This window comes from Rhyacophila brunnea, unplaced genomic scaffold (genome assembly GCF_057557595.1).
Source record: "Rhyacophila brunnea isolate RB1 unplaced genomic scaffold, BYU_Rbru_1.0 scaffold_7, whole genome shotgun sequence".
NCBI lineage: Eukaryota > Metazoa > Arthropoda > Insecta > Trichoptera > Rhyacophilidae > Rhyacophila > Rhyacophila brunnea.
Genome location: NW_028233339.1, coordinates 30,729,051 through 30,745,500, shown reverse-complemented (window position 1 = coordinate 30,745,500; position 16,450 = coordinate 30,729,051). Strand labels below are relative to the sequence as shown.

At 30.1% G+C, this 16,450-nt stretch overlaps 2 protein-coding genes across 9 annotated transcripts in view; one reads left to right on the top strand and one right to left on the bottom strand.

The window, feature by feature from the left end:
• LOC147064710 (DNA oxidative demethylase ALKBH2-like) overlaps nucleotides 1–16,450 on the top strand; it is a 318,791-nt gene that overhangs the window by 72,710 nt on the left and 229,631 nt on the right. The gene's annotated exons all lie outside the window — the stretch shown is intronic.
• Nucleotides 11,342–16,450, bottom strand: part of LOC147064711 (uncharacterized) — a 204,155-nt gene continuing 199,046 nt past the window's right edge. For all 8 annotated transcript variants that reach the window (XM_085958122.1, XM_085958124.1, XM_085958123.1 and 5 more), the window contains exon 6: nucleotides 11,342–15,507. In XM_085958122.1, coding sequence (XP_085814248.1) covers nucleotides 11,492–15,507 — 4,016 coding nt within the window. In that variant the 3' untranslated portion in view covers nucleotides 11,342–11,491. The remainder of the gene's footprint in view (nucleotides 15,508–16,450) is intronic.

Genomic DNA, 16,450 nt, shown 5'->3' with positions numbered 1-16,450 from the left:
TTCTTGCTTTTGTGTAGCAGTTAGTCTTAGCATCATAAACCTTTAAGATACAATTTGTTATGATACTGTTAGTGGTGTCAATGGGAGTATTTTTGAGTGTAGTTCACGACATATTAAATGTTTTAATGTTTTAGATAGTGAGACTGTTTATTTTAACATTTTTAAAATTATAATTATTTAGCGTGTGTACTTATTTCTTACTTTTTAAGCAATGTATCGTTTACTGCTCTGACACGAAGTACAGTGGATGTATAAGTCAAATATAAGACTTTTTACGTTACGAATATTTTATAAACATACTATGTTTTCTTCACGCAGTAAGCTAAATCGATTTAATAGAAATCTATTGGTATGTTCCTTAAAATAATAATGTTCAACTTTTAATTGTTTTGTAAAAATTAGACAAATTTAATACAAAACTGAAAGGATAATAAGAGAAAGTAAAGATGTTTGTATGATTAATTAATAAGTCGTCTGGTAATACTAATTATGAAAATGTGACTATGGTGTCTGAGGAAAAGTTTTGCAGTGATTCTCATAGTGCGATACGTGACGATGTCTATGTGATGTTTTACACGTAAATATATTTTTAAAAAAACTTTCTAAAATTTACAATTAGATTTTAGCTCAATTAAACACTGAAACATGTACATAAAAATGAAATTGTCTTAGCCATAAACTTTGTGTTTTGATTACCTACGAATATTTTCTGAAATAAACACCTTTCTACTATAATCCGTAAGTATTGCAATAATAAAAAAGTTTATATTGGTCTAGATTTAAGAAGAAAGTGACATGCGATTATTTAAATGCGTCCTGATTTTTGACAATGACAACAGAATACCAAATTTTACAAAACATTGCGCCGAAGAAAGTACTTACTGTTTTACTTTTCCTTTTTTTAATTCGTGAAAATAAATGAGATTAAAAGAAAGAATAATTAGAAATGTATCAAAATCATCGTTTTTTAAATAAAATTAATAATTATCCACTGGTTAGCCTCCTGTTGCATTACTTGGATTGTATTGAATCGAAACACCATCATAATCATTCGTGACTCCTCTAATAATCGTCCCCATTCCGGTCTTTCCTTCTCTATCCTAATTCAGCCAGAAATTTCGATTGGTTTCACCAGGATGGCTACGTCATCCATCCATAGCATTTTGAACGTCCCGCTACTCGTCCGTAATAATAGTAAATAATAGTCCGTTTGATTTTGAATGACAAAATTAAAATGTTATGTTCAAATACATCCCTTTTATACTCTATAACAGCACTGTCCAACTGGCGGCCCGCCAATTTTATTTGCGGCCCGCGAGCTGTACAGCCAGTTTTTTTTATCAAACATTGGGGAGAGCATTACCCATCATGCATTAAAATATGAAAACATTTCAATATAATTCTTCTTCTTCCACCCTGTCACGTCCCAACATTGGAGCATAGGGCAAGCACAAGTTGGCGCCACTTCCCTCGGTCCATCGCCAACTATTGCGCCTCCCGCCATGTTAGCTACGCAGCACGTAAGTCACTCTTGTAGCACCGCTTTCAATATAATACTAAATATTAAAAATACTATTTCAAAATAAAGAAATATACCTACTGCTTAATTTTTCCAGCTTGAAAAAAACATAGATTTGTTGATGAGAATTAAAACATTGCGTTACAAATAAATAAATATGACTAATTAGTTTTATTCGAGAATTTAAAGAACGGTGGTAAATTGATTATCTATTTATTCTTAACAAATGTAAGCCACAGTGTTTAGAATATTTACAAACTATAGCTGTGTGCAAAGAATACAACTTAAAGCACCATGAGACATGAACAAAAGTATCATTCGTGCACGGGAAACATGAGAATAAAACTTGTTTTTTTTTGTATGAAAAAATAACTTTTGAAATGACATTAACTGACTTTTCATTTACCTATCCTCTTTGGCCCCGAAATGTTTGCTAAAGGAAAAATGGCCCGCGGCCTAAAACACGTTGAAAAGCGCTGCTCTATAATATCTAGTGGTGTTTTGAGAGAAGTCTTGAATCCAAGATGGCGACCAAACCAGACATTCTCTCCCTTTCCAGGTGTTGTATAATAATTTTGTACTCAATCTTTTTTTTCACAATAAAAAAAACAAAAAAAAGATTATCACGTATTTATTGATATATTTTACATTTATAACAAGCGAAACTTTTGTTGACAACGTAGGTATACCGGATTTTGAACTTTGCTTAGCTCATGGTCAAAAAATTCTAGAAACGTTTAGGGCAGTAAAGTTGCGATCATACCAAAATTGCTTACACACAGTGGTAACTTATTCCGTACCTACAACCAAAATGTCAATATCAACTCATCTCTCAAATGTCATTGAACAAAATGCCATCAAAGGAAAGGCGGTGATTTTACAAAATATGAAATAACGTAAAACATTGGATGCATTCGTAAATTAGAATTGGTGTACATACTATTTATTTATGCAAAAATGTTTATGATCTATTAGCCGGCATACCTGCTGGCATGCAGCTGTAAATATGCTACATCTTGAGCTGAAAATGAATAAGCATGTAGCGACGCTATCAATTTATTTTCATGCGTAATATATTATGTCTTTCCTAATCAAAAATATTGATTAGGAAAGACATACATATATTACACTTTGCGTGCATAAGTGCATCATGTTACATGTGTGTTTCAAGTGGTATATTTGTGAAGAATATAAAAACAATGTTTGGACATGGTCATCATCTGCGCATTTTCACTGTTAATGTTTAGTCTTAGACATCGAGACATCGTAGTTAGACCGTATTTTTATTTCAAGGCATTGAACCAAACTTTATCTTTGATTCGGTACTTCAAATATGGAAGTATGATTTAATTATTTTACGTCTCGGTGTTAATTTCCATAAATTAATCATTTTCATGTAGGTTATATTCTTATCTCGCCACGCTCTTGAAAATAAATCATATATCATTATGTTCAATATGTCAGTTCAAACCATATATATTCAGAAATTCTAAACTTCTTTTACGATGTACTAAACATATTTATGTTTTATGCATCTACCATATTGAATCTTTTCTGTATCATATTATCTGTCACCAATTACGTCTACATGTTTTTTTTTTACTTAATTGATAATATAACAGCATTATAAGTACCGTTGTCAGATTATATGGAGGTTTCTCTATTGTGTCGATGATAAAAGAGTTTAAAAATATGACAAACATGGCTAATTTTGTGGGTAGATTATTATCTAAAATTAATTGTACGCCTCTTTCTTTAACAAATAGAGTTTTGCAATATCTGGTTACGACTATCGAAATTTAAAACCAAAAAATATTGTAGTACCTATCTACCAAGTATATATATGTATTTTTTTTTAAATTTACTATAGCAACTTCCTTATTTGGAAATAATATTAGCATAAATAGCTACTTAATAAATAAAGAAATCGAATTGAGTGTTATAATTTAATTGGTTGTTACGTAGTACACTAATTATCATTGTCAACTAAAATCCACAAGTTTGTGATATTTTTTAAGTATTATAATTCCATGAAGGTTGAATTTTTTATAAATTACTATTCATATTCTTAGGCTTCGTTATTGTGATGATTTGGCCAGGAGTTTTCCAGGTTATTATCCTGCATGGAGGCTATGACTAAAAAAATGGAGATTCGATGCGAAAAAATCTATGAGAGTTTATCTAATATTTGGAGTTTACATATGATTGATTTATTTCATTTGTTTAGCCGTCTCATAGAGTCTCATTCTCAATACCGAGCTCCAGAACCACAATTAAATTTTATTAAACCCAGACTCTGCCTTTCTCTTGTCGACCCATCTAAGTCTCGAAAGTATTGCAAATTGGGATGTATAAATGAATATAAATATTATTATAATCTAGGTGTTAGGAATTAAAATATGAATACAAGTGAAATATAATAAATTAAAGAATGAGCTAGGAGCAATTTTTACAATATTACTAGAGTACTTATTTATGGGTGAAACAAGATTCAAATATATAACTGACTTGTATGAAAATATATCAATATATGTTATCCTACATTACCTATCATGTGGAAAATCAACATGCGTGATATTTTATTATTTAATGCCGATATTATTTGCATAATGTCTATATATAATTCTGTTGTTTTTAGGGATATCAATAATACTTTATGGAATTATGAGAAAGAAATGTTGAGAACAAAACCTCAGTACAGAATTTTGAAAACGGTGATGGCTAATAAAATTCACAATCGCATTTAACTTTGGTCGGTTTACTCATCTTGGTCACAGGTGCACTGGTATTAGTTTAAATTTTAGCACCTCAATAATTATATCATGTTACGTACGTAAGAGTAGGTATAAGTCAAAAGTCTTCAGTTTTAATAATGTTTGAATATTATCGCAATAAGGAATTAAAATTAGGTACCTGCTGGTCTCAGCACTGTATTTTATTAAAAAAAATTGATAGTAAAAATAATATTATCTCTACTATCTTCAGTTTTCTAATTTCATTAATCTTAATAATTAAATATAGGTATCTATAATTAAGTATTTTAAAAAATGCAAAATTTATTCCATAATACTCGTATTATTAATCGTTTCATTTTAGACCATTGACACTCTAGGCTCCCCAAAAGCTCCGCTTATTGGCGAAAATAATATATCTTTTCAGTATAATAACATCAAAGAAAAATGTTAAAAACATCTTTGATGTTAAGCATACACGGGTTTGTTTAGGTTTAGGGCATTAAAATAATTTACAAAATATTTTAAATCTAGAAAGAATACAAAACAAAAAATATACATAGGTACCTACTTCAAATCTTCTCAATATCAATACCAGCAGATCTATTCCAACTACATAACTCTATAACACCCGATAACACCAATTCGTTATATTTCCGAGATAACCTCAACGTATCACAGATGAAGTGTACAAAATGGTTATCCAAAAGTCGCATCTTTGACTTGGTACCCGTATTTCACTCTTCGTACACACCCATGTCTGCTTCGTGTCTACTTCGGGCGAAGTTGTGCAACGTCGCAATAAATGATAGCTCAAGAAGTTATACATATAATCAATAAGCCCGGCGGGACCGCCGGGGCAATTAAGTGTTATTTTTGACATTTAATACTAAACGCATAGATCTTTTAATACTAATCGCATCTTTATCTTTTTTTTTAAATCATTTTGGAGTTAAGTGTTATGTTGGAATATACATACCGATGTATAATTATGTTCGCTTACTTGAGCATGTACCTACCTACTCAGAGATTTGAAAGTATGCATACAGTTGCGAGTTAAATTACTGTGCATTGTGTATATTTTGCAAGGTAGTATAGGAATTCGTGGCCCCCAAACAATGCTTTTCCAAAAAAAGAAGTCATTTTTGATAAATTACGCCATTATTAGCTATGAACCTGAAACTCTTCTAAGAAAAATATCCTCGATTGCATTTATTGATATGTTACGATACTGATTCAATGCAAAAATAAAACAACCATCTATGACGGTGACGTATGTACCTACGTTTAAATGTATCATAGTCATTAATGGATTTGTTTTGTGATCATAATTGTAGGTACCTATTGATTCAACGAGCAAACTCTTAGTTCAACATTTTTCTATTCTGACAGTTTGGTTCCTTCATAAAGTTGGTATTTTGAAAACTTGTTTTTATTTTTATAAACTTTCATTGATTTAAATAGCCTAATGGATTACCATAATATAAATTAGTATTAATGGTGACACAATGTTTTTTTTAAATAGTAATTAAATTTTATGTTAAAATAACTACTTATAGAAACTCATAGTAAAATATATAGGCATTTAGTAATACTATCTATCATGTCAACAAATTCTCCAGGAAATACAAATTTGGTTGAATTTTTTTTTAAACGTCGAGACAATAAGGGAGGTGTAACATTATCCATCATTGATGTTCTTGGTGACCTTATATTAATTGAATAAAATCGAATAAGGTTTTAAATATCCTCTTCACAAATTTTAAAAATCGTATATAAAATCATAATATGGCACTCTCTACCGACAGAGTGGAGGTTTTTGTGTTAACAGATTTTTTTTATTTTTATGAAAAATGGATGTTAGCCACTTGCTCAACCTATTAGGTCCATACTCTGACTCATACACAATTTGAAAAACAATATGGGTACTTTACAGATCTAGGATTCGTACCTGGGACCCACGATATTATAGGCTGACGCTTAAGCCGCGCGGCCATCGTGGGCGTACACCGAATCTAAAAAATCTGTAAAAATCGTATACTGAATATAAAAAAAATCAAAATCACCATTTCCGTTCAAGAAAAGAAATATGAGAATGTGGAAGATATATTTAATAGTCTTTTTACGAGATAAGCGACAATATTACAAACCAACAAACCTTGGATCCAGATATACATCGCCTACAAATTTCACTTTATCATGCTCGGCCAGCCTTAGAGCATACGGTAATCACAAAGTCACACAATTTCTGCCGGTCATCTGCCATATCCTTCTTTATCGAACATGTAGCATGTAGATTGTTCTTGTATAATTACTAATTAGTATAGACTTATAGAGTGAAGTGAGACATACCTAAATAGAGATATAGAGAAATACAAAAGCATATAGTGTAAGTCTGCATATTAATTTCATTTTAGATGAAAACCAATGACCAGTCAATCTATTGAGCTGACTTTAGATTCTTTGATGAGTGGTGCCTCGTTATAGTTTCCATAATATTATGAACATAAATAATTGATTCCATTAAAATTTGATAAGTTAAATTCTATTTAATTAACAACTAGTGACCTCTTTCAACGTAAGTGGGAACATAATTTCTCATTATTAACAATACATAAATAAAAATAACATGTAATATTTCAATAATTATTTTATGTTAAGTCTTTTCAATTATTCTCAGAATTTATGTTTTGATTATATGTATTGTCGGGATAATTTTGTTACATTTGGCATATTATATTATTTTATTGTAAATTAAATAAGTAGTGAACTCATTAATCTGCCACTAGATGTCACTAAATGATTAAATTCTATTATTTCAAAAGCAATATTTCAATAATATTCTTTGCTGGCAATGTAAGTACCTATGGAGAGATGATTATTATTGCTTGAACTAAAAAAAGGTTTGAATTAATCTATTTGGTTCCCTATAGGTGATATTTCTTGATTCTATTTACCAGTACTCCTCAGTCATAAACAAAAAATATTTGAAAAATGCTTATGTATTGATTATATTATATTGTAAAGAACTTGCCTGGCGATAGATAGATGGGGATTCGAATCCCACTTCTTCCAATATTTTACAATATACATGATTATGTATAATATATTTTGATACCTAGCTTTTTCAATATACATAGTGAGTAGACAAATATGGAAGCTGATGTTTATTCATATTGCAAGCAGCTACATTTCAAGTTACAAGTCATTTTGTAAATGTCAATACATACTTATTTATTTACATATACAAAAAATAAATAGCTTATGGTATTATGGTGCTACCTATATATCTATATATAGCTATCTATCATACTAAAAATATAGTCTCGAGCATAGAATTGATGAATGTTGGTTGAATCTAGTATTCTTAAGGGGGAGACGCATGCCAGCAGAGAACCTAGCGGAAACATACGAAGCTTGCAATTTGAGATTTTTTTTTGATAATTTACAATTTTAACTGTATTATTTAATAAATATGTATCCGAAAACATTAAAAAGATTTTTTATTTTTTTTAAACTTAAAGATAAACTTACAATTATAAAAAAATGTAATAAAATGTGAATTCGTTGCAGGGTCAAATCTTATTATTGCATTATATTTTATGGTCATAATTATCATTAAAATTTAGTTTATTAAGTTTTAGATTTTATGTGGTGTAGATTTTTGACTAATTCATCGTTTTAATATTTTTTATATATATTTTAAAAAACATCGATTTTTATAAAAATATAAATGTGTATAACTTGAAATCCTTTTTATTATTACAATTGCCAGTTTATCTTTAAATTTAAAAAAAAAAAAAAAAATCTTTTTAGTGTTTTCAGATACATATTTATTAATTACTACAGTTGAAATTGTAAATTATCAAACAAAATCTCAAATTGCAAGCTTCGTGTTTTTCTGTTAGGTGCCTCTTTTCGCCTCTGAAATTATAAGCATCCCCCTTAAGAATTGTACAATACTAAAATATTGCATATTGCCAATCATAAAACATACTTCTAAAGATTAAAGGCTTTGTAAATAGTGAAATAACCAAATACTAATTTTCTACCAATATTATATGAAACTTTGAATAAAAATATGGAACTACAATAATAAGTCACCTGTTTTCAAGACTTACAACCATGTCCGGCGTTTCATCCAAAAATTAAAAAGAATTCCAAGTAGTGACTGTTAATCAGCAACTAGGAACAATAATAATAACATACATATATTATGTCCCGGATCCATCTATATACATAATAATTATTATGATATAATTATCATTTAGCCGGTACTTGATCACAAACCTTCGTGATGATTAGATTGTTGCTTTCCCAATGATACTCAACTGCTAGAGGTATTCGTATTGTTACTTTCATGAGTGTCAAAGTGGTAGGTCCTATGTACATCATATTATCTGTCAAAACTATCGTACTTCACACTAATGTGGTATGATTATAGTTATGTATTGAGGATTGATAATTTTAATACACACTATAACATAATTTTATAAATTATGTACATATTTATTTTGATGTTAATAATTTCATGTCATTATATAACAGGGATGGCGAACCTATGACACGTGTCCCAGTCAGTGACTTTGGGACCATTATTGTGTGACACGCGAGCTAAGTGATACTTTTGTCTGCCAAAGTTTAGTAGTTTTTTTTATACTTAATTTATCTTAATTCTACTGATTTTTGAAAATTAACTTCAACTGAAAACATTGATATTGGCATTCGAACAGTTAATCGATAATTTGAATAATAATTGTATTTTATACCATTAAGAATTACACAATGTGAACGCAATTCATTACCCGATACATATCGTAATTCATTGTAAATATGAACCTACTACTGTTTTGACCATATTATGCAAACTACTATTTTGTATAATTTTTTTCAAATCAAAAGTAAAACATCATCTTCATAGAACTGTATTATATAAGAATCTCTTATAAACTGTGTCTTCAATTGTCTTCAAAAAGTCTTCTATTTTGACACTACTTAGACAAACAATAAATGTCTCATTATATTGTAAAAAAATATATTTATTTTGTAGATTTAGAAAATTTATGGTAAGCACTATTTTTTTAGTAAATTTTCAGTAGATTAATGTGTAAAAACACATGTATTTTGGTTTTTTTCATTTTATTTCCCTCTCACACAATTATTTTTTCAAGATGCATAAAATTTGACACACTTTGTAGACAAAGGTTCGTCATCCCTGTTATTGAAATTATTGTAGTAGGTCTTTATCTTTGATTTCGTAGATAAGTAAGATAAGTAAATATTAGATCATTTTTCCATTGTACCTGTTAGATTGCCTGACTGTGAAAAGAACTTATATAAAATAATTAAAAAAGCAACTCAAAATTTTATTAAAACATTTTATTTAGGAATAAACTTAAAAACAAAAATACAACAATTTTTTTCATGATGTTTTTTTGTTTTGAATACTGAAAGTTGTGCTAAATAATAATATTATTATATTACTTACAATAACAAAAGTTATAATATAAACATAGGACTTTTTATAATTAAAATATTCTAATGATTTATGAAATGAATGCAGGTGATGGATACATCATCGTTTTTAGATATAAAATAATTATCGAAGTATAAATATTTGCCAACCTGTAGTGTATCTGAAAATTTATAATAAACATATTATCACAAATAATTATTTTTTATAGATATAATAATTCTGAAAATTTAACTAAATAATTGTAAAATATTTTAAATATAAATTTTTTTTGATAATAAATATTTTTTGTCTGCATTTATGTGGACAGGATTAATCAATACTATTATGATCTAATAAAAATATTTCTATGAAACATGCAAACACTACAAAACTATTTTTGTAAAGGTAATGAATGAGATTCAATAAAATCATGACATGGATGTAAGAATGATTTTGAGAAATCCTATAATAATGATAATCACAATATTACTTAGATAAACCTACTACATGTATTTGGCATAATTTTAATGCTACTCTTTTAATTTTTTACCTGATATTCTCTTCCCAAGATTCTAACCAGATTATTTAGTTTTATTATTACTTACGCACGTCAAACATAGATGGGAGACACTTATATTTTGATAATTATTATGAATAATTTTTTTTTTCATTATTATTCTACTTTTCTAGAAGGTTGGCAAAGGATTCTAAAAAGAATACATTTTATTACTATCTTGAAACTCTAATTCTACCGTATTATTTAATAATCGTTCATTATTTTTTTTTATAATGTTTCCACTATACATTATAAAAAGACATCAAAACTATTTCACTAATTAAACATTTTTATAAAATAACTTAAGATAATAATGGCAATACTGGCGAAGACATGCACATGCAGAGCTAACGATTCGCTTCTGCAATTTGACTATACTTCATACCAGCGGCAAGGGGTGGAGGTGGGCTTGATCCGACATAAATCACTCACACTAAACTTTGTCAGTCATACTTATTCGTTTTCATTGAACTAAGAATACAAATTACAGATGGTGTTGATTAGTTTTTTTAAATTTACTAAGCCCTGTCTAACCAAACCATAATAGATAAAAAAATATTCTTCTATCCATAAAATATCTAAAATGATGTGGCTTGGTTTATACAGGGTTTCATTGAATTTGAACAAGTAAGCAATGTTATCTGCAATTTGTAGTCATATTTTAATGAAAACAAATACACATGACTGATAAAGTTTGGGGTGCACTATTTATGTCGGATCTTAACAGCCTACCTCCACCCTTGGCCACTGCTTCATACATAATAATAATAATATAATTATTACTTTATGTTAACTCTATCTAAAAATGCTTCAGTAATCTAAAATCCAAATTCATGTCATTCACAAAATTAAAAAATGATTTTATGAAAGTCGATTGAAGACTAGCAAATTCGAAATTAATAACTAAAAAGTACGTATTATATTTTATTCTATTATATGCTTATTACTAATAGAATAATTTAAATCTAAAAATAAATAAATAATTTCTAAAGACCTCACTAATCATCGTTAGTATGAAAAAGGTTCTCTATCAATATTTAAGCGCATAAACTCTGAAATCAGTATCAGTTTGTATTGACTCATGCCCACGTGTATATAATAATGTTGCATATAATAAAATAATAGCACATAATACATAAGTAGAACTAGTTAAACATCAATGTTCACTTTAAACTAAATACATATACCTATACTTTTTTTCATTATTAAATAATTTTATTGCTAAAGGCTCATTGCCGATATTGTTTTTCAAAAAAGTCTCTCATTATACTAATTAAACTTTCGTCGATCTTTCCTGACGGGTCAGTCAACTGTGAGTTGGTTTCGCGTTTTGTTAGTTTGTCCCTACCGTTTTCAGTCGAAGCGTGTTCTGGTGAGTTTTCTTCGTTCGTTGTTCTGCTGGAAACTTTCATTACTGTGCTGGTAACACCGGGAGATTCAGTAGTCGCTTGCTCTGTGAGCGGTCGTTGCACGCTTTCTAAGTTAACTATGTCTTTTTTTATTACCGGAGCGGGTTCAAGTTTGACGGAATCTGGAATAAGTCTTAATTGTTCTATAACTTCCGCCGTGGGAGGCGAAGAACTTGTCTTAAATGTAGTATAAATGATGACATCTTCATTTTTATTTGCGTCAACAATCTTACCCGTATCATCTTCTACAATAGGAGTGAGTGTTGTTTGAATGGTTAGCGGAGCAATGGTGACTAATTTTTTAAGTTGTGCATTCGCTTTGGTGACTAAATTAGTTTTCTCAGTGACGGTGGTCTTGATTTTTTCTTCAGGTTTGCGCGGAGCTTGAGTGACAGTTGGTACCCTTTTCTCTTGTGTGTTTGATACAGAATCGTCATTGGTTTTCAAATTGTTTAGAACACTTTCAGAATTGTCATTAAATGTTGGTATTGATGTGGTAATAGGAACATTATTAATATCCTTATTTATTCTTTTTGATAAAGATTCTTCACTACTCTTTGCATTGATGGGTTTTCTATCAGATTTTCTTTCCTTCTTGGCAGCAACTGGAGATGCCATCGTTGTTATTTGTACAATAGGAACCATTTCTTTGAGTTGATTGACTGTCCTAAAACTACCATCAATATTTTCAATAACTGAAGCAGCAATAGTTTTCTCTTCCACATTTGGAATGTTGAATACTTCAGTTGTGAGTGGAAGAACTGTGACTACCTTTTTGGCTTGTATATTTGATAGAATATTAGCATCATTCTTTGTTATTACCGTCTCTATTATTTTCAGTTTTTCTTCAATTTTTTGGATATACGGCACCTGGGTTGAGCCTGACACATTTATGGCACCTTTTTTGAGTTGGGGCTTTAGTTCTGCCTCGGTATTTTTTCTTCCATCTACCAGAACTTTTTCAATTTTTTCTTTGATAATTGGAATACGTGGTACAGACGTCGTAGCTGGAGTGATTGTGGCTACTTTTTTAAACTGTGTTGTTGATGCGGTCTCAACGTCATTTTTGGTGTCATCCTTTGTGATGATCCGTTCAAGAGAAGAATTTTTTTTAGAAATTTTATTTCCTACTTTTGGTATGATTTCAATATCCTTTACAATATAGTCGGTTGACTTCCATGTATTTCTTTCATCGCCATCTTTATCAATGTAAGTTTTCTTAGTAGTTACCTCTACCTTTTCATTTTCTGTTGGAATATCCACATCGATTTTATCGTTTGACGGGGTGAATTCTGAAAATTCGACAGTTACATGTTCTTCCTCTGGTTTCTGGGTAGTAGTTCTAGCAGTGGTTGAAATCGGTTTCACGGTCAACATTTGTGGCATGTTAACTTTTTCTTCCATTTTAGGATTTTCTGTAAATTTTTGTACGTCAATACTATTACTTACAGTTGATATTTCGACATCATGAGTTCCCATGGCTGCTACATCTCCAACTAAATTAATTAAGTCCGCTAAGATATTGCCTTTTTTTGTTAAGTCATTTGAATTATCATTTTTCATTTCAGCTGCTAAAAGAGACGATGTTTTCTTTTGTTTTTTTGTATGAGCACCGATATCGTATGAATCAAAATTTTGCATGACTTCAGTGTCGCTATGAAAGTTGGCTTTATTTTCTGTGTTAAAATTAATTCCAGATCCTTGTCTAGAAATTGAATGCTCTGTAGTTGTGATAGGATGTGTAATGTCATCATTGGAGGGGTGTGAAGAGGATTCTTTTCCAATGTCTACTCTAAAACCAGCAGATGGTGATGATGACCTATAATATTCCAACAATGGAGTTATTTCATTACTCGAGTGTTCATCATTTGGTGTTGTATTTATTTCTTTATCCATTAGGATAACAGAGGCCTCTTTCATTATTTCTTCTTGGTTTGGAGTTTCGTCAAGTGTCGTCATGAGTATGAATGGATCTTCAGTTTGTTCCATTTCAAAATTTTCTGAACTATCCTCAGATATTTCAGTTGAAGTTTGATTTCTCTCCCATTCAGGTACCAAATGAGGCTCACCTGGAGATCTGAATTCAGGCCCTAATTCCATCAATTCGGTTGTTTGGATAATGGGATCATCAGTGGTTATTTCCTCGGGTTGGTTCGCACTTACACTATTTAAGTTTGAATTCAATGTATCATTATTGACGAAGATATATATTTTTGTGTCATCTTCTTCAGAACTATCTTTGAATTCTGTCTGTAAAATTATATCCGGTAGAGCCGAGCTCAAAGTTAACAAAGGACTATTTAACTCAACATCTGTACCCTTGTTACCTTCAGTTGATTTCAGCCAATCTTCAGGGATGAGTGGGACACCAGTTTTGGTTTCATTCGTCTTATTTGTTCGAACTAAATGAAGGACATCGGGTAAAATTTTTTCAGAGGTGGATTCCTTTTGAACATTGTTATTTTTATTTTGTTTTGTCGTACCCAATAAAGCGGGTCGTTTGGCTGGTGGAGTCTTTTCATCAAACTTTACTTCTTGGCTATCGATAGGACTGCCGCCACTGAAATCCATTTCAGATGATCCAGATTCTAGAGAATCTTCAGTCATTGTAAGTACCATTATGTCTTCTGGTATTGGTGGATATTCAGGGTTATGTTCAGGAAGGTGTTCAATTGGGATCGGTTGTTGTTCATCATCTAAGGGCTGGTCAGGACTAGATTTCTCAGCGATTGTAACTGGATCTTCGGTACCACTGGTCTCCTTAGATATAATTTCAGTTGAGTATAAGTTACTTTCTGAAACCTTGGTATCATTAATTGTATTAAACAGTAAATCGTCTTTTTCCTCTTCACTACTCTCTTCTGAACTTTTTGCTTGTGGTTCAGCAGTAGTTGATGCATATAATTCTGAAATCACTTCTTGGAAAATTTCATTTGGATCTTCTGTTTCGGTATGATTAAGAAAATCTTCATTTGTGATAATTGATGTCAATTTATTGTCATTTTGAGGTGTACTTAAAAGAGATTCGTTATATGGTGTTTCTGTATTACTTATAACATATTCGGTCAAATTTGACTCGTCTTTGATAGAGATCATTACATTAGGATCTGGAGAATCATTTTTCTTATCATCTTTGTGATCGTACATTTCTTCAGGGTCATCTTCCACTCGTTGGAGACCTTCTGCTCCTATAACTGTAAAGACTGATGATGGCGTGCTTAGAGTACCATTTTCAGGAACAAGATCTCCAAGTTTTAAGTAAAGTAGTTGATCACCAATACGTAAGATAGGGGGTGTTGGAAATGCTTCGTTGTTTGATGCTTTATCCTGAGAATTTAAACGTTTTTCGGAAATATTTATCTTTTCAAATTTTTCTTCTGACTCTTTTGAAGATTCATAAGATACTTCTCTGGGTATTGTTGGGGACTTAGTTGAATAAGATGAGACATCAAAGTTTGTTATAGGTAAAACTTCTTTAATTCTTATTTCATTATTTACCGATTTGTCTTGTGTGACCTCTTTGATATTGATTGTTTGTCTCTGATCAATTTTATTTGTGTTTTTAATTATTTTAGCGGATTCTTGATTATCATCCTCGTTAATATTTAGAGGGGGCGAATTTCTATCAACATCTGATAAATAATCACCATTACGAAATATTCCGCCGACTTCGTCTCGGTTGTTTTCACTGGCGAAGCTGTCCTCAGACATTATAACTGCATTTTCTGTGGTCATTTTATATCCATCCGTAAATCCAGATGGAGCGTCGAATTTTTCATTGTCCGGTTTCAGCGATGATGGTTCTTTTGAATGAATATGGTTTTCCATTTCCATATCTGTTTGGAGAAGGAAAAAATAAAAGGGGCGTTAAAATCAATCAATAAATTTTGAGAAAAATATAAAAAATCAAAATTATTTTTAATGGCGTTTTAAAGGGGGAGGGGTGTCGTGCTAATATGGACGTCTATTAGCGGAATTACAAAACATTTAATATACCTAATACAATTTACTGAAAAATTACATTTAAGAGTACTTATTTTTTTAATATTAAAAATATTAAAAACAAAAATGAGTTCAAAGATATACTTACTTACTATTTAAAAAAAATGTTTTATAATGAGCATTAGTTGAAGGTTTAATATTTGTAATAATTATTATTACACAATTTGTAAAAGATTTTTGGGTAACTCATAATTTCATTTTATTCAAAAACATTGTTTATAGCTGAAATTCATTTTATTTATTATTAAATTACTTATTTTGATTACTGCTCTTGTTCACATGATGTACGTGTACAATAGATCTAAAAGCTTAAAGTGTTCAACGAATGCTCATTTTATAAAAAAAACGTATTGGAAATTTATCATTGAAAGTTAAATTTTTTATTCTTTATATTGATTTAGATACGCATTGATTGATAGAATCACTTTTATCGTAATTTTCAGTAAACCGTATTAAAGTGTAAAGCGTAATTCTTTTACTAGATGCCCTCAGTAACACTACATTTTTGCACTTCGCTTCGCCCTGATGAACAACATTAATAAAGCCAAAATAGTTCCTGAATATTATATTATTTCCAAAAGTATTTTGGATTAAAAAAATAAAATAATGGGTTGGGGGGGGGGGGGGGTCAAACTTTGTGTAAAGTAAGTAAGAATAACGGTTTTACCCTCTGAATTAAAATTAAAATACACAAAAAATGTATTGTAATAACTGTATGAGTAATTATTGTAATAATATGTATTAACAGTGTGTGTTTAAACGTAAAGCTAAATAAGA